Source organism: Aotus nancymaae, unplaced genomic scaffold, assembly GCF_030222135.1.
Source record: "Aotus nancymaae isolate 86718 unplaced genomic scaffold, 86718_ANA_hifiasm-v0.15.2.pri h1tg000036l, whole genome shotgun sequence".
NCBI lineage: Eukaryota > Metazoa > Chordata > Mammalia > Primates > Aotidae > Aotus > Aotus nancymaae.
Window position 1 is genome coordinate 52164245 of NW_026988450.1, and position 21907 is coordinate 52186151.

The window sequence follows — 21907 nt, forward strand, 5'->3', positions numbered from 1 at the left end:
AGTGTTTCAGATTGTTGTTTTTTTTGTGGGGGTGGGACCAGCCGAGCCTGATCTCCTGGCTCCCTGCCTCAGAGCCCTTTTTTTTTTTTTTTTTTTAGTTGAACAGGTGACTCCTCTGTCTCCCAGGTGTTCCAGTCGCCTGTTGAAAAGGTGCTGGGATCTGTGTGATTTCCCATGCAGTGACCCACTGTGCCAGCTGAAACAGCCGTGCTGAGATTCGTGGCGCTTTTTTACCTGGGAATCTCCTGGCCTGGCTCCCTGTTTCAGTCCTCTTTTTTATCAGTTTAATGGGCAACTCTGAGTCCCGGGAGCTCCAATCGCCAGCTAAAACGGCACCTGGACCTGTGTATTTTGTGTGGAGAACCACCACGCCGGCCAAAACAGCCGCGCTGGCGCTCTGTGGGGTCCTCTGCCTGGGAATCTCCTGGTCTGTGGGAAATAAAAATCCGTCTGGAAATGCAGCGTCCACTCACCCTCTGCACTTTTGCTGGGAGCTGCAATCCTGAGCTGCTCCTAATCGGCCATCTTGGATCCATCCCTGGATTTCATCTTATGTAAATTAACAGCTTATCATCTTCACAGGTATGGGACAAAGACAGGACTAGGAGTCATCCCTCTGCTCACTTGAGACAAATGCATATTTTGTGCATTAACTCTTCTATGTTTATCTTATCTTATATAAACATGCAAGTTCACTGAGCATGAGATGAATGCATATTTGTTCCTTTATCCCCTCCTTTCACATATAAAATGTAGATTCAGTGAATGCTCATCAAAGCCTCAAAGGAATGTAACTGTTTGCCCCTTTTCTCTACCCTCCCCTTTTCCTTTCCTCTTTCCCTTACTGCCAACTTTTTTCTCTTTAAATATTGAAGTCCTCAAACCCTCTCTAGGAAAAGCACAGATCACAAATGTTCCTGTGATTTGTGTTTCCTTTTCCCAGGTACATTCTCAATGATAGCAAAATAAACCCCTAAATTGATTGAGATTTGCCTCAGTCATTTTCTTTGGTTTACATTTCTTAGTAACTCAATTCACTGTTTTCAACTTAACAGGCTAAAAGAGATGCTAAGAGAATGTCCTCAAAAGAAGTCACCATTAATGTAACAGACAGCATCCAACAGATGGACAGAAGTCGAAGAATCACAAAGAACTGTGTCAACTAGCAGAGAGTGCAAGCAGAAGGGCAGCTGGACTTCTTCAGTGTCCTTCACGGCACTAGATCCCATCAAAGAACCTTGAAGAAGTGTCTTCCCCTTGCTGCACATGAATGCTACTGAGTCCCTGGCAAGACTGTCTTATCTGGCAGCAAACTGCTGCCTGATTTGTTGGGACCTTCTGAGCCTCCTACTTATCATATAAATGTATTGGTACAGTGCTCGCCTATGTTAATAAACTGCAAATGTGCAGTTCAGTTTCCCTCTTTGCAACTCCTGTAATAGGGTCTGGTGTAAAAGTAGTGAGTTAAAGCTACAGGTCAGTTTGTGAAACAGAAAAGTAGGAATGTGTTTCCTGGGTTAAAAAGTCACACCTCAGTGCTTAACTCTCTTGGCCATGATAGTGTGTTCTGTTTCAGGCAAACTTATTCTTTCCTTCTTTCATTTTAAATATTATCATTACAAATCTTATCAGGTTCACTTAAAAGCTGGCTTTCATCCAACTCTAAACCCACATATTGAAACAATCAAGGTACAGGAAAACTCCTTGTTATCCATGTTTCCTTAGCTTGGTATGAGACAGATCAGATCCAGTTTCCCATGCACCAACCCACTGCCCATGGCATGTCTTTGGGAGGTGTGTGTGAAGCAGTCATACCTGTTTCTCATCTGCCTGGAAAGTCCTCCAATTCTGATGTCCATGTTGGCCTCCAGTCCTTAATGTCACCATGCTTGTGGCCAATGTATCCAAATAAGGACACTGCTGAGGGTTCAGCCAGACATTGCAATTTTGCATAGCTTTCCAGTTCCCTTTGCTTGTCTTCTTGAATGCCTTCCCTCTTCACTGGGGTCATTTGCAATTGTGAATCAAAGACTGAATACTGCGTAGGAGAGGGAGATGATTCAGAGACATGCGGCAGCATGCGTGGCTTCTCCTTGGCCTCTCTGTACACAGCTCCAGGACTGTCATTTTGGCATCTGCAAAGGAATCACTTTAGAAAGCCAGCACCTGGTTTATGTGTATTCACGCTGACATTAGATTGATGTGCACTGCATTAGAAATGAGGTAGCTGACACAGAAAAAGGATGTTTTGATAGGAATAGTTTTCTCATATGTCTTGAAACATGTTCATCTAGAAGTATTTTCCTGCAAAGTAATGTAGCATGATTTTTCAAGGACTGTTAACATGCCTGGGATTGGGAAAGACAGGACTAAAGTTGTACCAAACTATACCAATAAATTCCATATTTAGCAGAAATAGGCAGCCTAATGGTGTTATATTTATATAACATAGTCCAGAGAACTGATATGCAGGTCAAAGGTCAGGTACTCAACCTCCTTATCTGCTAACTCTGTTATTCTTCAAATCCAAATGGGTAGTGTCATTGTTCCTTCTTTCCTTCCATTGGCAGATTGTATATTTATTTACTAATCATTGAATGTCCATCCTGTGCCAGGTACTATGCAGATGTTGACAGATTTGGGGTCTTGTTAGTCATGACTGTCTATCTTGAATCTAACAGTGACTTCATAACCAGGAGACTGAATTAGACCCTAAGATATTGTGTGTGTTGCAAATTGCTCTGCAATGGAATCTTTTATATCCAGGGTAGGTTTGTGTCTTAACTAGGTGTTCTAATCACTGTATGAGACTTTATCATACACAAAATTATAGTTTTTCTAAACCTTTATCATCTCATGATTCTTTGAGAAAGGGCTTTTAGGGAACTTCATGTTCTAAAAAATGTTTTTAATAATAATAAAATAAAAGCAAAACCTGTGACTCATATGTCCCCACTGGCATTACTCAGCAGGAGCCCCCAGCTGCCGAAGGTTGGCAGTGACCCTGCAACTTCAAGGGCTCTTTCTCCCAGGGGATGTGCTTTGTGGCTTCCCTTTACTGCTTTGTTTCTACATCCGTTCACTGCTGTATGTTGTTTGGAATTTATCACCTTAAGAAAGTGTCTCTGTTTTATACAGAAACACTTTCTCACTTCCAGGGGAGAAGGAAATGCAGGGCATATAATATGGCCTTCCCCAGAACAATCTGGATTTCACAGAGACAGCAACCAGAAGTTAAACCATGTGACTAAAAATGCATCTGGCTACTTTTTCAAGTGTGTATGAGACAGAAACTGATTCTTACTATCCTATTAGGATGACACTTTTCATTGCAAAGTTTATGTCAATAAAGTCACTAATTTTAAACATATATGGGCAGTTACAGAGAATCTTTACTGGAACCTTAAATTTGTATGCAGAGCTGTTTAGACTATTTTTTCTTTTTAAACGAAGACCTTTTACATAAGTAATCCCTGTGAATCCTCCAAAAAGCCTTGTGAAGTAGGTAAGGAGAATGTTATTAGCGCCAATTTACACTTACAGAAATATTTATAGTCCAGTCAATTAGTAAGTGATGGTACAGAGATTCAAGTAGGGGAAGCCTGTCTACAAATTCAATTCTTTTCCTACCACCACATGGTGCCACCATGGCAAGAAGGTCTGGTGTGACTGGAAGATGAGGCTATTTAGAGGGGAATTGTCATGGAGCCTCAGACTGGGCTGAGCCCAAGTCTAAGAGGGCAATTTGAGTGATTGGAGGGGGCTAGAGAGGGCCAGAGAGAGAGAACTGAAGAGGGCTGGTAGCGAAGGCAGTGATTGGAAAGGGCCAGTGAGCTCTCAGGGAGTTTGGGTCTGGTTCAGGCTCGCTCACATCTCCAGAGAGGATGACCTTGACCTGGTGTGCGAGGTCAGAACACTGAGAGGGACTTTATAATTCAGAGAAGACAGAAATTGCACTCCTTGGAATAACTGCTTAGACCTAAAGGTAAGGGACGCCAGGGTCCTCCCATGTTGCTGCCAATGCCCTGAACACTGCTTGGGTGTACAGGTAACAGACTGTAGCCCCCTCACCCTTTACCCACAGCCCACCTTCACAGTGCTTTCCACAACCTGCCTCCACCTCCCAGGGTACCTGAACACAGGTACTCCTGTTTGCACTGCCTAAGTCCTGCTAACCTGCATCTGTTTACGATCCTCAGCAGCCAGACTTGCAGGCTGCCCCATGTGACAACGAAGTGCATCCCATTCACATTTGCTGCTCTAAGCAGGGTTCACAACACTGGGAGCTCCTCTGCTGAAATCAGGTGACAGACCTGCTGTGTTTAGCTGTCATGTTGTCAATACCTAGGAATTTCACATAGCCAGCTCTGGCAGAGACTCCTACTTTAGAACTCCAGTATCCATCCTTCCCTTCTTCCTTAGTTGAGCACATGTCTACTTAAAACAAACATTACACTTTCCAGCCTCCCTTGCAGCTAGAAGTTGCTGCATGATTAAGTTCTAGACAATGAAATGAAATAGAAGTGAGGCATAGAAGCTTCCAGGAAGTCAGGCCCTTTCTTTCCCCTTTTGCTTCCTGCTGTGCAGAATAAGGAGCTAATGGCTGGGGCTACATCAGTCCCTTGGGCCACAAAGTAAGTTCGGGAATGAAAGCCATGCCAAGATGAGCAACAAATTAGAAGAAGCCTGGGTCCCTAATTCCATTGAGCTTCATGAGTCTTGGACTATATGTCCCAAACTTCTTTTTGTGGGAAAGAAAGATACTTTCCCTCGTTTAAGCTGCTGTTTCAAATCATTACTCACAGCCAAAACTAATTCTTTTTCAAGTTTAAGAAATTCAATAAAACTAATTCTAATTTGTATGTATATACTTTTACCTTCTTTTGAAAAATTGGAAGATCGCTACCTTTGGGCCCTTGGCTGCTTGGCCACATCTGGCTGGCTGATGAGTCTGCATTAGCTGGAGCTGGGGGCTCTCCAGATTGTGACAGTCCCTACCACTCATTGTGGCTTACACATGGTAACTTCCCCATTTCTGTTACCTGCCAGAACCGAGACATTTGAGCTTGTAACTCCTGCTCCACATTATGTTCCCAAACATACTATTTTTATGCTCTTTTCAGGAGTCGTTGAGATATACAAGATCCTTTTCTCCTGTTTCACCAGTCTGGGAAGTGGCCAATCTCAGGAGAATTTTCTGAGCAAATTATGAATATTACCTAATATTTAAAATCATGCATTCGCTTGCTCCTTGATTTAATCAAAATGTATGTACTAAGATACTTAAATCTGCCAGAAGTTAGGATATGGTGAGAAATACAACAGATCTGGTCCCTACCCTCAGAGAGCTGGCAAAATAGTAGAGGAAACAGACAATAACAACATAAAGAAATAAGTTATTACAGTAACTTAAGATGGGGATAAATGCTGAAAATGTTAACAGGAGAATGAGCTAGATGGAGGCAGGAATGGAAGCAGGAGACCATTTAGGAGGCTACAGCTGTAGTCCTGGGAAGAGATGTCAGTGCAAGGAATAGGGTAATAGTTGCAAAGATGGATGAAAATAAGTATATGGATACTGAGAACATTTTGGAAATAGAAACATTAAGACTTGCTGATGGACTGCTGAAGTGAAGGGAGAAATCAGGGTGATTCCTAAGAATTTGGTTTGAGCAACAGGGTTCTTGGCAAGATAGCAGAAAACAGAGTGGGAAAAGTTTTTTGGGGAGGCAGTGAAAATCAAAAAGAACCATTTTGGACTCATTAAGTGTGAAATAATCAAGGGGAGGTGTCCAGTAGGGAACTGGATGTACGAGTCTAAAGTTCAAGGACTTGGTCGAGGGTGGAGCTGTGCATTTGGGGGTCATCAACACACAGAAGGTATTTATTGGGACAGGAGTTAGTTTACCTGATGAAAAGCTGGTGAGGAGAGTCCAGGGCTGTACCAGGAGACACTCCAACATTTAGGGAGTTGGTGGTGGAGGAAGAGTCAGCAGAGGGTACTGAGAAGTGCTGAGGCAGTTAGAAAGAAAACGGGGAGCTCATTTAATGAAGCCAAGATTTTAAAAAAATGTTTCAGGAAGGGAGATATGGTCAGTCATAGTGAATGCTACCAAAAGATTAAATCACATGAGAACAGAGATGTGACTCCAACTAGCACCATGAAGGTGACTGGCGATCTTAACAAGAACACTTCCAGCAGAGAGGTGGTCATAGAGCCAGACTACAGAGGGTGATGACTGGAGGGGTGGTGAGGAAGTGGAGAGAATGAAAAAAACCTGTCTTTTGAGAAATGTTGCTATGAAACAAAGCAAAAAGAGGCCAGTAATTGGAGAGAGAGATCGTTCAAGGAGTAGTTGTAAAAAGTGGGACATACTAGAGTATGTTTCTCAACAATTGCAAAGATTCCTTAGAGTGAGGCTGAAGCTGGAAGGGTGGGGGCATTATCCACAGAGTAAAAAAGTCTTTGAGGAAGTGAGAAGAGAACAAACTTAGGGCACAGGTAACCACATTGAAATTTAAAACCTCTATATGATAAACATTCACATAAAGATGAATGATAGTCTATTAGAAGATATCTACAGCCCATGTATCAAAGAGTTAGTATAGTGATATACACTAAAAAAAAAAAAATGAGAATTTCATAAGCAAAGACAAATGACCCAAGAGAAAATAACATGAACAGAAAGGAGGAAAGTTGAATGGCTAACAAAAATATAAAAAGATCCTCAGTGTCATCAGTAATTCAGCAAATTTGGGTTAAAAAAAAAATGCCACTTTTTAACCTATCTGATTAGCAAAGTTTTTAAAATTTGATAATATCAGTGTTGGGAAGGGTGTGTGAAAGAAGTAATGTCAGACATTGCTGATTTAAATGAAATTAGTGATACTATATAGGATGGTGTAGGGCAGACAAAGCTTTACCTCTACCTTTGTAGGAATCCCAGCAGGGCCTGAGAATTAGACTGACATAAAATAGACTAGCAGGCGAGAAACCTAAAGATTTATTTAATTTTTAAGTTTTATGTGACTTGAGAATCTTCATAAAGAAATGACGGCTCAAAGAAGTTGCAAAATCTCAATGCTTTCCTACTATGTTGGACAAAGAGAGGCGATTGTGAAAAAGTAAAATATACAGGAAAGCTAAAGAAAGGTAAGAGTTGTTTCAACAAAATTTGATTGTCTGCAGAGAATTCTCTCTGTCTCTGGTGATAAAAATCTCTTTCCTCCTGGTACAAAGAGGGCATCTTATACATGGGAGTTTAATATGCTTTCAGAAAAAAAGGGAGAAGTCAGAAAGTTCTGCTTTAAGAGGGGCATGGTGGCTCATACCTGTAATCCCAGTACTTTGGGAGATTGAGGCAGGAGGATCACTTGAGGCCAGGAATTCAAGACCAGCTTGGGCAACATCACAAGACCCCAACTCTACAAAACAAAACACAAAAACCAAAAAACCCCCCAAAAAATTAGCCAGGCATGGTAGTGTGCACTTGTAGTTCCAGCTACTCCGGAGGCTGAGGCAGGAGGATCACTTGAGCCCAGGAGGTCAAGGCTCCAGTAAGCCAAGGTTGTGCCACTGTACTCCTGCTCAGGAGACAGAGTGAGACTTTGTCTCAAAAAAAAATTCTGTTTCCACCTGCTCTTTAAAAGTGCCTTTATCTCAGAATAACTCTTATGCCAAAATGACATATTCTGGAGAGGCATGTTCTGCCACTCTTCAATGTCAATTTAGTCAACTTATTAAAATTTAAAATGTGTACATTCTTTGGCCAAACAATTTCATCTTTAAATAAATACCTGTTAAGGGCTGAACCGTGTCCCTGCCAAATTCACATGTTGAAGTCCTAACACCCAATATCTGAGAATGTGACTAACTGTATTTGTATATAGTATCTTTCAAGAGGTAATTAAAGTAAAATGAGGTCGTCTGGATGGGCCATAATTCAGTATGACTGGTGTCCTTATAAGATTAGGAGATTAAGACAGGCACACACAGAGGGAAGACCATATGAAGACACAAGAGAAAATGGTCACCTACGAGCCAAGGAGAGGGTCTTCAGAAGAAACCAACCTTGCCTCAGACTTCTAGCCTCTAAGACTATGAGAAAATAAATTTTTGTTTCTCAAGCCCACCGGTCGGCAGTATTTTGTTATGGCAACTCTAGCAATCTAATAAAATACCCTAGAAAAATATCTGCACATTTTTATGAGGCAGGTATTTGTGGGACAGGACTCAGAGTTTCAGAGCTCGATTCAAAGGAATCAGAATGACAGAGGGCAAAAGAGCACAGGACTACAGCAGAGACTACTGGCATCCACCTTTCCTTCAACCCCTTTACCACACCCATGCTGACTTCCAGCTGTAGCACCTGCTCTCCTTGGTCTGAAGTCTTTATCTCACCACTCCATGGCAGGAGTTGCCAGGACACTGGCGCTATTGATGCTCATTCACTCCTCTCCCCATTCCAGCACCAGTCAGTCAATGACTGATAAGAGCTCCCTCAACCTTGGGTCGGGTAATGCTGAGATAAGTATTTTATACAAGCTCCCAGAGTTTTCTCAGCTGTATTAAGTTCCAGTTACCCAGCAGGTAGCTAGTTTAATAATGCACTCCTTTACTGGATGCTTCCTTGATCAGTCTCCAGCATAGAGTCATTATTGTAGTTGCAGGCTTCTATATAAATAGCATCCTCTCTCTTGCCTTTCTTTTTTATTATCATAGTTAAACATCATCTTTTCCACGACTTGGTTTCCACCAGTAGATGGTCCTCCACCTCCTCCCTAGCATGAGATATACATCCCACTGCCACTGGCCTATAAATGTTCTGTTTATGTATATTGTATCACAATAAAACATGTCAAGACCAATAAATAAGTAAATAAATGTTCTGTTTTGCTTCAGAGGAAAGCTCTGATTTATCCTAGATATAAGAAGTAACTTTGGAAGGAGCCCCAAGAGATACCTTAACAAAAGTCACAAACTACATGCTTTCAGGGGACAGGCAGGTGATATAAATGGATGCCATAGACCATTGTGAACAGTGAGACCGGGGATGAGAAAGAAAATGAATGCACACTTAAGAGTACCATACAGTGAGTGTGTCACTCTCCCTGATGAAGAAAGACATTTGTAATAGCTGACTCAACTAAAAATTAAGATGGCACTTCAGGAAATATGGTGCCCAGCATAGATTTACTAATTGAGATTTCATAGTTCATAGTTGCTTGGGATGCCAGAAAAGCCTTCCATTGCCAGTGAGCCCTCTGCTCCATAGCTCCACTTTATCACTTTGCATTTCCTTCTCAGGCCTCTACCATCTCACCTCTACTTCAACTGAAACTACACTGTAGGGTCACCAGTACTCTAATTGCCAAAGTCAATGACACCATCTAAGTCCACATCCCGCTTGACCTCTCTGCATCTGTTAAAATAAATTTTTGTTTTTCAAGCCCACTGGTCTGGGGTGTTTTGTTATGGCAGCCCTAGGATGGATTTCCTCAAAGTTCTGTCAACTTTTGCATTTGGAAATGCTACCCTGCTTTTAGTCACCCCTGTCTTTCTGATTCAACTCTTTGTCAGTCTCCTTTGCCAATTCCTCTTCCTCTGCCTGTTCCTTAATGTCTGGTATTCCTCAAGGTTCCCTTTTCAACCTTTCCTCTTCAGAATCTATCCAATTTTCCTTAACAAGTTTATCTGATCCCAAGGCCTCAACAATTTAGATGCTATTTCCACTCTCTCCCCAGCTCCTATGCCATATTTCCAAATGACCATTGCACACCTCCACTTGGATGGCCTATGTGGCAGGGATTTCCTACCTATTCTCCAAAACCCATTCTCTTCCTTCCTAGGAACCCAGCGTGACTATGTTTCCCAGGTACCTTGCAGTGAGCTCTCAACTGTTTCACAATATTTGATTCTTCTTAAATTACTTCAAAATGTCCCACAATTTGAAGTTTTAAAGCCACCAGCAGAAAAACTGATGTGGATCTGATGTGATTAGACAGTGGCTCATTCAGGTTTTTGTTTTGTTTTGTTTTTTGTTTGTTTTTTTAGCTCAGCATACAGCTAACACTAGGAGTACTTAAGCAAGAGTGGGCTTTGCAATTTCAGTTACTTAGATGGGTGTTCTCCAGGTAGAGCTCCATCTTAAAAGGAAAACAGGTAAGTGATAGTGCGCTTTCTGAGCCAGACAGCCTTTTTCATAACATTGTTATATGCTTGGAAGATAGCTGAAAACTTGTTTGCCTTTTAAATTTGATTTCATTATCCAGAGACTATCTCCCTCCATTCTAATAGATAAGTCAGCTATGGAATGGCCTGTGAAGCAAGATGTGGCAGCCAACCTTCACAGGCTTTGGGTACAGGAGACCAATCCTAACTGGACGTCTCACAGCTCAGGGCTCACCTCCATCAATGAAAATAATAGCATCTTTTTGAGAGTGTATTGTGAAGATAAAGGGAGATAACAAATGTGGATAACATGGCATCTGCCACATGATTGTAATTATCGCCATGCCTCAGATACTGTACTAGATGCTTCGCACACTATCTCAGCAATCATACAGTCCTGCCAGGTAAGCGTTATCAGTCCCAGCTTTACAGATGAGGAAATGGAGACTTAAAGGCTCAATCCTGTAATCCCAGTAGTTTGGGAGGCCAAGGCAGGCAGATCACCTGATGTCAAGAGTTCAAGACCAGCCTGGCCAACATGGTGAAACCCCCATCTCTAATAAAAATACAAAAATTAGCCAGGCATGGTGGCACACACCTGTAATCCCAGCCACTCAGGAGGCTGTGGCACAAGAATCACTTGAACCTGGGAGGTGGATTGCGGTGAGTTGAGATCACGCCACAGCACTCCAGCCTGGGCAACAGAGTGAGACCCTGTCTCAAAAAATATAAACAAACAAAACAAAACAAAAAAATCACGGCTAGTAAATGGCAGAGTTGGGATTTGAACCCATGTCTGCCTGTCTATAAAAACCTATGTTCTGTCCACTACACCATGAGTAAATGCTCAATAAATGTTCATTTCCTATCTGTCACTATGCAAGTAACTTCACAGCCCTTTGTATAGCATCATATCTTGGCACTTCCAAGTTGTCAGTGCCACTCCAGGATCAATTATAGCGCCCTAGATACAAATCTGCAAAATTTCAGCTTTGTTTCTTTTTTTTTTTTCTTAACAGCAATAAAGCAGTAGCAGTCTTTTAGTTGTGCCACAGCATTAAAATTCATTTGAAGGTAATACTAATAAATTTGGGTATTCTTTTTTCCAAACACATTGCAAATCTAAGCATTATCTGGCTACCACAGTAATCACTTTTTCCTCTTCCTTCTTGAATAAGAAAGTGAAGGCCTGAGCTAGCTGGGTCCCCAAAGAGAAAGGAAATGCAAATACAGGGGGTATACAATGTCTTGTACTCATTGGCCTCTTAACTATTGCTTGTGAAAAGGAACAAATATAATTATTTTCTAGTTTTAAAAAATAACAGGTGGAGGCCGAGTGCAGTGGCTCACACCTTTAATCCCAGTACTTTGGGAAGCCAAGGTTGGTGGATCACTTCAGGTCAGGAGTTCAAGACCAGACTGACCAATATGGTGAAACCCTATCTCTATTAAACGTACAAAAATTAGCCAGGTATAGTGGTGTGTGCCTGTAGTCTCAGCTACTTGGGAGGCTGAGACAGGAGAATTGCTTGAACCTGGGAGGCAGAGGTTGCAGTGAGCCGAGATCACATCACTGCACTCCAGCCTGGCCAAGAGAGTGAGACTCAGTCTCAAAAAATAATAATAATAATAAAAAATTTTAAAAACAGGTGGAAAGAATTACGATTATATAGCCACTGATTAGCAATATGGCTGCACATTGGAATCACCTGAGGAGATTTAAAAACAATTGCTGCCTGTGTCCCACCCCTAGCAATCTGGCTTAACTAGTCTGGGGTATAATCTAGAATCAAGATGTTTAAAAATTCCCCAGATGGTTCTAATGTGCAGCCAGGGTTGAGAATCACTGGCTCAGCAGATCACAGAAGGAATTCGTGTCTCAAAAACTCCATGAGAGAGCCTTAAGTCAGACATCTGGGTTGAATGCCAGCTTCACCACCTACTAGCTTTGTAACCTTGGGCAAGTCATTTCACTTCCCCATGTTCCCTTTTGCATGTTTAGAGAACGGGGCTCATTGGGCCAGGCACAGTGGCTCACACATGTAATCTCAGCACTTTGGGAAGCCAAGGCAGGCGGATCACCTGAGGTCAGGAGTTCAAGACCAACCTGGCCAACATGGCGAAACCCCGTCTCTACTAAAAATACAAAAATTAGCCTAGCATGGTGGTAGATGCCTGTAATCCCAGCTACTTGGGAGGCTGAGGCAGAAGAATCGCTTAAACCTGGGAGGCAGAGGTTGCAGTGAGCTGAGATCACGCCATTGTATTCCAGCCTGGATGACAAGAGCAAAACTCTGTCTCAAAAAAAAAGAAAAGAAAATGTGGCTCATAATATCTCATGATATTGGGAGAATTTGGTAAGGACACATTGATAAAGCATTTAGCACAGTCTCTATCATAGGAAGGTGAACAGATGGTTATTATTGTTGAACTGTGATTCTGCCCTGAAATTTTCATGACATGAGCAAGACTGGCATAGGGAATTCAGCTCTCAAGGGTAAATGTACCAAAGGAGTGGCCCTTTATTTAAGTACTTTGTTCTCATCCACCACAAAATGAACCTGTTTTCAAGATAAGTACTTCTTATCTAACACAAAATGGACCTTAGACATCCTTTGGGTGAGGAAAGTAAATATCTTCAAGAAGCCATCCTAAGAAGCATGCACTTGTTGGCTCTGGGAAGAAGCACTGATTCGGGATAATGTAGAGGAAGAAATCTTTTTAGTTGGTTTGGGCTCTAGGGACTTTATGATATCCCTTTAAACTTGCCACCTTTCATTTGCAAACTCTTTGGAGGGTAGTTTTCCCCAAACTCTTTGGAGGGTAGTTTTTCCCAAACTGGTACCTGGCAAGTGAGACATGATTTTTGTATGTAAAGATGTGATTTGTGAGGAGTTGTAGGGCAGTGAATTTGAGGCTTTCACATCTTTCCTTTGTACAGATAAACTGCCTAGAAGTTAGCATCAAGTATTCAATGTTGTTCTCCAGGCAGACAGAACACTCATTCCTAGCAGTGTGACAAGGCCAGCAACACTCCTTATAGATCCAGGAAAGATCCAAGTAAATATGTATATTCAAATACATCGCTGGAGTGGGCAAAGAAAGTTAAATTAAATCCCTTTAAAGAAGAGATGCTTCTAAAACAGTTTTTTATTTGAGATCTTCGAAAGAGGAAGAACAGGAGTTGAAATTTTTATTTTTAAAGGATCCCTCTGGCTACTGTTAGCAGAAGTAGATGGATTTGGGATACATTTTAGAGGTTGAACTGACAGAATTTGCTGTTTTGGCCTGGAATTGGTACAGAGAGCAGATGAGAAAATCAAAGAGGAATCCTAGATATGCGGTTCAAGCAACTGGTTGGTTGATGTCATTTTCTGGGAAATAGAAGGTAGGGAGAAAAGGTTTGGGAGAGAAAATCAAGAGTTCTCTTTGGGCCTGGGCACGGTGGCTCATGCCTATAATCCCGACACATCGGGAGGCCAAGGCAGATGGCTCAAGACCAGCCTGGGCAACATGGTGAAACCCTGTCTCTACAAAAAATAGAAAAGAAAAAATTAGCTGGGTGTGGTGGCATGCACCCATAGTCCCAATTACTTGACAGGCTGAAGTAGGAGGATCACCTGACCCCAGAAAGTTGAGTCTGCAGTGAGCCATGATCCTGCCACTGCATTCCAACCTAAGTGATAGAGTGAGACCTTGTCTCAAAAAAAAAAAAAAAAAGAGAGAGTTCTGTTTGGGCATGAAAGTGTTTGATGCTTATTAAACATTTGGGTGGAGATGTCGAGTAGGCAGTGGGAAATCCAAGTCTGTAGCTTAGGGGTGAGAGCAGGTGGTCTCTCAGCAGTCACTGGCAATACATGATATTTAAATTCATGGGATTGCAGTAGCTCATCTTGGGAGAGAATATAAAGAAGCCCTTTCCCCTCATTCTATAGGTGAGGAAACTATGCTCAGAATAGATGTATCCTGTTTTCACAGTGAATCAGCAATAGAATCAGGATTAGAATCCAAATCTAATCCCACTGAGGGATTCCAGGATGCAGGACTTGCAGTGCTAAAACCATGGAAGTTCCAGGCAGCCAGGGACGGTTGATCACCCTATTCCTAGGCCAATGACTATCTAACCATTTTCTCTTTTGGCAACCTGGAAGTGACTGATTGCTGTGAGTGTTTGTTTATTCTTGTTTTCAAAGGAAGACTGTTTTCATTCTTTTCTACGTCAATTAAATATTATGTTCATTTGGAAGAAGAATTAGCTTTTCCCGAGAGGAAATTACAAAGTCGTAATTACCATGTTTTCTTGTTCCTCCTGGAAAAATTAGAGCAAGAAAGACAATATTTTTGGTGGTGGCACATGATTAACTCTCAAGACAAAGCTGAAATCTCAGCCGGAGGGAGAGGGGCAGGAGAGAATAAAGTGTCCCAAACTGAGCTCAGCATCTCCCTGAACTCAGCAATGACTCCTGACTCTTCTGCTTATGTTGCTATCACATCCTTTCTCTCCCCTTCCTCTACCTTTGTCACTCCCTTCCTGATATCACTCCAGTTTCCTAGCTCTATAAATTTGTCCTCATCAACGTGCCTTGCATGTGACATTCAATGATCCACTCTACACAAAATTGCTCAAAACAGAAACTCTAGAGTCATCCTTGACCTTCCTTTCTCCCTCTCTGATGGAATCTTGTCTCCCACACTTCTCAAATGCTCTTATATCTGTCTTTTCCTCTCATGTCTCACAACCACCATCTTAGCACAGGCCACCAAAACTCCTGGATTTCTGTAGAAGTCTACTGCCTTCTTTACCTCCCACTTTGCCTCTAATCCGGGCTCCACACTGATGACAAAATTATCTTTTTAAAATGTAAATCTGATTATAACATTTACTGCCCTCATCATTTAGGCTTTTTAAATTTAAAAATTTTTATTGATATATAATAGTTGTACATATTTTGGGGGTGCAGATGCTATTTTGATGCCTGTCTACAATGTGTAGTGATCAAATTAGGGTCTTTGGAATATCCATCACCTCGAACATTGATCTTTTCTTTGTGTTGGGAACATTACAATTCTTCTCTTCCAGCTATTCTGAAATACACAATAAATTATTGTTAACTATAATTTCCTTACTGTACTATCAAATACTAGGACTTATGCCTTTTATCTAAGTGTATTTTTGTACTCCTTAAGATTTAGACTTTACTAAGACTGGCTTGCTCCATATTTACTTCAAAATCTGGCTCCTTCAATCACCTCCAGTCAGTTTCTATATTCAGATCAGACATTTTCGGATCCTCTCGTTGGGAAGATGGGAGATCATCTTATGTTTGAGATTGCTTTGCTTGTGGCAGTGATTCAGTGACTGAATGTAAAGGAATCATCCCTCCTTCCTCTCAGCTAGGATCCCTACCTTCAGTCACCCTCCCTGCAGTTCAGCCTATCCTGCTGCACAGTGAAAGGAGTGGCTGTGGTGCGCTGGGAGTATTGATTTTGGAGTTAAGAGGCCCCAATAGAATTCTAGCTCTGTCACTTTCAATCCATCTGAACTTGGGAAAATCATTTAACTTGTCTGAACTTCATTTGCCTAATCTGTAAAATGAAGGCACTTCATAAATGTTAATTAAATCTGAACCTTCCCTGCTCCAAATTTTTAGTAACTCTCATTGCCAGACTTAACCAATTTCTCAGTCTGGCTGGTTTTCAAAACCCTTCCTGTATCTGCAGCTTTAACCAACTTGCATATACTTTATGCTACACACCCGGCTACTTGCAGCACTCTGGATGCCCATCACACTGTGCCTTAAGCACAAATGTCCACTGGTTCATCCCTTTCGTCACTGGTGTTGCACTCATTCACCTTCCGAGGTTCAGTTCCATTGCTACCTCATTCTGCAATGAAACTTTTCTTAATCCCTCGACCAAATGTAATCTCTCCCTCTGCTAAATGCCCCATCCCTCTATATATAGTTTATGGTACCAATCTATTTATATGATAGAAGTTCTTGTGCTTGTCTAGTAAGTGATTAGGATCCTCCATTTTATTGTAAGGACTTAAGCACCATAGGACATACTATGTTGAGCATTCTATGTGCTCGACAAATATTTATTGAATTTAAAGTACTTACAGGACAAGGACATTAGCAAAATCCATCACCTAAATGCCTAATTAGGCATCTATTAATTCATTTGTTCACTTTTCAAGCATTCACTGAGTGTTTTTCAGGTCCTGGAGATTTATAGAGAATTTTAGACAGAGTTTCAACCTTGAATGATCTCATAACATAATCAGACAGCTAAAATATAATGTGATAAATACATAATAGGAAATCAGCAAATAAATGAACATGATTACAAATACTTTATTTTACTGATTACAGTGAAATTCCTCAAAAGATTCCATTTTAGTCTTTGTAAAGTCCTACAGTTTAGATACATAAACCCATCCATGTTTGTTTAGGTAGAAGGAGCAGGGAATTATTACCTGTGGAATGCCTATTAGGTACTGTATTAGTCCATTCTTGTACTGCTCTAAAGACACACCTGAGACTGGGTAATTTATAAAGAAAAGAGGCTTAATTGGCTCATAGTTCCACAGACTGTACAGGAAGCATGGCTGGGGAGGCCTCAGGAAACTTCCAATCATGGCAGAAGGTGAAGGGGAAGCAGGCACATCTTATATGACTGGAGCAGGAGGAAAAGGGGGCGGGGAGGTGCCACACACTTTTAAACAACCAGATCCCACAAGAACTCTATCATGAGAACAGCTCTAGGGAAATGTTGATAAACCATTAGAAAACACCCCCATGATTCTATCACCTCCTACCAGATTCCACCTCCAACATTAGGGATTACATTTCAACATGAGATTTGGCTGGGGACACAGATCCAGACCATATCTGGTAACAAGCAATATATACACATTATTTCATTGTCAGAGGTGTTGTGGGATAATGTTATTATCCCCACTTTATAGCTGAGGAAACTTAGGTTAAGAATTGTCACATTCAGAACAATTAGATGTTCTGAGCCAGTTTTTAAACCCAGGACTCTTTGATATCAACTGGCCCATGATACCAACTTTTTAGACAACAACCAGACAGCAACCTGAGGGCCTGTGGGTAGTCTGTCCCAGGAACTTGAGCTACTGATTTGGAAATGCAGGCATTTTATTCTTGGCCAGAAGACTTAGCCATCAAAGGAACCAGGGATATTTGGCCAGGCTAAGATAAGATTTAGAGGAGTCATTCAACAAGAAAATATGGTAAGATAGTCCAGGTGACAACTTAGGAAAACACTACCACTTTGAAGCCAGAACACAAAACCCTGTCCCTGAAGTTCTATCTTTGAAAACTTTACCTCTTTTGAAGCACCCTCCAAGGGAAAGGAGCCAAGGGCTGCTCCTGTTCTAAGTTTTATCTACTAACCTTAGCTTCCACTCAGTCACCTCATTAGAACAATGGAATGCGGTGAAACCATAAGCACAGAATGATGAAGATGGGAGTGCCATCAAGAGGAACACCACCCTGTGATTTCCAAGAATGCAGAAAAAGAAGCTAACATTCTCAAGACTTTATGGAAAGATTAAAGAGACAGCTTCCTGGCGGGGCACAGAGGTGGAATGCAACAATTCCTCTAACAGATGTGTTTGCCACAAAATAGATAGGAAGAAATTGTATAATGTGAAAATGTTTTCATATTTTTGTACAAAAAAAGTGAGGTGGTAAAACAGACTTTGTTATTTTTCTGTCTTTACCCAAAGATCTCTAAATTCCACAAAAATCATGTTTTCCATTGCAGAGGCCAGAGCTATGGCCAGACAGGGCTCCTTCTGCATTCAGATAATAAATAAAGTGGTGAGAACTGTGCTTATTTCTGCAGCTGGCACTAACATCCGTCTATAGACTTAGGTGTTCAAGAAATGCAAAAATTTGAGTTCTATAACTCAAATTCTACTGTAGTCTTCATTCTTCCAGGTGAAAGAAACTTAATCTCAGCCTATTTTGTGTTTCTACTTTTCCTAAGAGTTATATCTTTGTACCAAGAATACCAAAAGGCTGGGGCGAGGGTGCACACAAGAGACAGTATCTGGACACCTGTCCCTATTCATCTACACTGCCTTCCACTCAGGTGGACTTTGGTCTGCATGATGACTCATTCCAGTCTGCAAGGTCCTTTTCTACCCAGTGGTTTTCTTACACTCTTGTGGGCACACAGGAAACATTTTGTGGTCTCCAAGCCACATTGGGTCCAGGAAACCAACCCCATGCTTCTAAGACCTTATCTGCTTCAATGCAGTTTGGGGGCCTATGAAGTTATTCCATTGCCCTGTGCTATGCAAGGCTGCAGTAGCCTCTGCGGTTCAGGCCCCGTATCCAGGACCAATCACACTGCCCCTTCTCCATGGATATTTTCCCTCCCCTCTGGGGATTCACTTGGGAAAGCACCTCTAGTCCCCTCGTTGTCTTACCCCAATCCTCCACATCTATATTGAGATTCTCTTGCCTTCCTCTCCCACTCGGGACCACACCTTTAAAACTCCAAAGCGAGGGAGATACCATGTGACTGGAAGGGGAGAGGGAAGTCACGAGATAGCAGGAAGTACGAGGGGGGGAAAGACCAGGAAGGTCTTGCCCCAAAATGACACTCATAGTTTTCTGTTTTGTTGTTGAGTCTAAGTGACTGTCTCTCCCCAAAACAAACAAAAAGCATGTTTTTTTAAAAAAATTAGAGACATATTTTTAACTGTTTATAGCCCAGTTCATTTAGCCTTGATGATTGCTCCTATTTCTGACAGTTACAAATGCAAATGTTCTCTCTGGGAAATCAGATGTTACTTTGATTCCCTGGGATATTTATGTAGAGCTATTAGAGAGGGAGGCAATTTATGATATGGGAACACAAACTTAATCAGGGGTAGTGGGGCACATTTTCCTTGCACTCTAAGACAGGGCTAATGGCTATAATTTCACCTGCATTCCTGGATATCAGTCCTTTCTTGTCCCAGGCTCTGGCATGATGCCTTCCAAGATTAGGGAAGAGGGCAGCCCTTTGACCCTAATCTGATAACAGTCCTGGCTATACAAGAAAGCAAAGCAGGTCATCCTAGTTAAGTGATTTGAGGGCAATTATCCTCCATTTGAGGACACAGCCTGCTCCAGGCATCTTCTTTACCAGCATCCTATTGTCTGCTCTCCCCTTCCTCTGGGGAAAATTTGTTTCATCAGCATTATTTCTTTGTTTTAGAAAGCATAGGTCTGAAGACCCCGCCTTGACTCCATACAGACAGAAAGCCCTTCCAGATGTCTTCTGACTCTTCCTGGCGCCTGTATACTGAAAGGCAACCAAAGGAACTGTGATGCTTGCAGAGTGTTCTCTATTCATTCAGAGTCTTCCCATCTCTTTTCTCTCTTCCCCACGGCAAGTCCCCTTCTGAGCCCTCATCCCCCAATATCTGCATGTTATGGAGCTGTCTCAGCACAGGGTCTTTGATGCCTATATCCTCATACCCTTAGAAGATCCTGAGAAAGAAAGATGGAATGTGAGAAACTTCAGTGTCTTCCTGCCACCAGCAATATCTTCCTGCAATCAGCCTCCAACTCTATGCATCCAAACGTAGTAGAACTTGTTAGCTCTTTTTCCCTTCTCAGTACATTTTAGTTACAAACAGGGGCATAATTTTCTTAGCTTTTACAAAGTCCTTCAGAAATATAGGTGTTGAAACAAAGTGCTGAAGATATTTTTCATTTCTCATTGGAAAACGATTTCTAACTGACTACAGTTTTAAGAGGAGCCCTGGGTAATACACAAAAGACTGAAAATTCCCTTATTCTCCTGCCAAGTTCTCCATTTACTATGGAGGCAACCTGGAAAAAATGGTTTGAGTCTTTGTGCTCAGTTTCTTACTCGGAATTCAAATTGGAGAGAACAATGTTGATTACATTTCTAGCAGCAGCAAATAAAATGGGAAGTAAAGCTCTTTTGCTATGTATCAGGGTAATTTTTATCATAAACAATTGGTTTGTCACATATTAGTCATACATGAGTATTAGATCCAGGAAATATCATGTTATTCTCCAAATTTAACATGTAACATTAAGTTTAGTATAGAGATTTTTCAACCTTAGCCCCACATTAGAATAATCTGGGGATTTTTAAAGCAATAGTTAAGCCACACACAATCTCATAGATTCTGACCTAATTACTTTGGGGTGAAAGTCAAGGTGTCAGCATTGTTTTAAAATCTCCACAGGTGATTCTAATCTGAAGCTGGGGTGTGGAACCAGTAGTAGAGAGGAAATAATGCATGCTTTGGAGTTGGACAGACTTTGGTTCAAATCCCTGCTCTACCACTTACTGGTTGTGTGATTTGGGGGTTAATAATTTTAAGCCTAAATTTCCTCTTCTGTCAAAAGGAAGATGGAGTAGTTATATAGTTTGAACGTATGGCCCCATCAAATATCATGTTGAAATGTAATCCCCGACCTGGGAGGTGGGCCTTATGGGAGGTGTTTGGGTCATGGAAGCAGATTCCTCATGACCTGGTGCTGTCCTTGAGATAGTGAGTGAGTTCTCACAAGATCTGGTTGTTTAAAAGTGTGGCTTCTCCCCACAATCACTGCTGCTCCTGCTTCATCTTCTGCCATAAGTAAAAGCTCCCTGAGGCCTCCCCAAAAGTGGAGGGGATGCCAGCAACATGCTTGTACAGCCTGCAGAACCATGAACCAACTGAACCTCTTTTCTTTTCTTTTTTTAAATTATTATTTATTTTACTTTAGGTGTATACTGTATCTGTCATTTCTCCCCGTTTTCCCTCCATTCCCTCCCCTCCCTCCCCACCCCCCGCTGTCTCTCCCCTACACCCCCAACTGCCCCCAGTGTGTGATGCTCCTCTCCCTGAGTCCACGTGTACCTCTTTTCTTCATAAATTACCCATCTCAGGTATTTCTTTATAACAACACAAGGACAGCTTAATACAGGTAGACTTTAAGGAGCAGTATTAAAGATTAAATGAGGTAACTGGCATATGTTAGAAATAAACTTTCAGTGCTGCAAAAGAAATAGCAATAAAGCATAAATTTTCTGAGCAAAGGCAATTGACTTCTATAGAAGGATGCGTCTCACAGATGAAGCAATGGCGAGAGCACACCTGAACAAGGGAGGGACAGGGTTCTTAACCCTGATGCAGGTAGCCCCTACTGCGGTGTCATTCCCCTATTGATTAAGGCTGAACGGCATAGTCTAAGCTAATTCTGATTGGCTATTTTAAAGACAGCAGGGGTATGAACCAGAGTGGCAGGGTGAGTAGTTTCAGCAGGAAGGACAGTTACAGAACAGGTGACTAAAGGTGAGTCAGGTCAGAGCAGGTGACCAAGGTGACTTAGGTCAGAGGAGGTGACCAGGGGTGACTCAGGATGGGGCAGGTAACCAGGGGTGACTCAGGACAGAGCAGGTGACCAGGGGAACAGATGTGAAAAACTGATTAGAACTGGTGGAAAAGGTTGTTTACTGAAACTAGGGGCAAGGAGATGAGAAGAACAAGGAAGTTAAACTTTAAAATGGAAAACAAAGAACTGAACATACTGGCATACTGATTCTTTGAAGAGAAATTTAGAACTCACTGTATTTAACACATATGTGAAACATGAATTGCCTGGCACAGAATAGGTATGCTATAAATATCAATGCTCACCCTCCCCTTTTATACGTGATTGTTTTTAAGATTCAAGTGCTAATCCTTGA

General features: G+C 41.7%; 1 protein-coding gene and 1 long non-coding RNA gene across 3 annotated transcripts in view; one reads left to right on the forward strand and one right to left on the reverse strand.

The window, feature by feature from the left end:
• BAALC (BAALC binder of MAP3K1 and KLF4) overlaps positions 1-3370 on the forward strand; it is an 86402-nt gene extending 83032 nt beyond the window's left edge. For both annotated transcript variants that reach the window (XM_012441215.2, XM_064384476.1), the window contains exon 3: positions 1056-3370. In XM_012441215.2, coding sequence (XP_012296638.1) covers positions 1056-1166 — 111 coding nt within the window. In that variant the 3' untranslated portion in view covers positions 1167-3370. The remainder of the gene's footprint in view (positions 1-1055) is intronic.
• Positions 1-21907, reverse strand: part of LOC135278045 (uncharacterized) — a 39822-nt gene that overhangs the window by 8912 nt on the left and 9003 nt on the right. The window contains exon 2 of the long non-coding RNA XR_010345603.1: positions 1816-2135. This is a non-coding gene — a long non-coding RNA (uncharacterized LOC135278045). The remainder of the gene's footprint in view (positions 1-1815; positions 2136-21907) is intronic.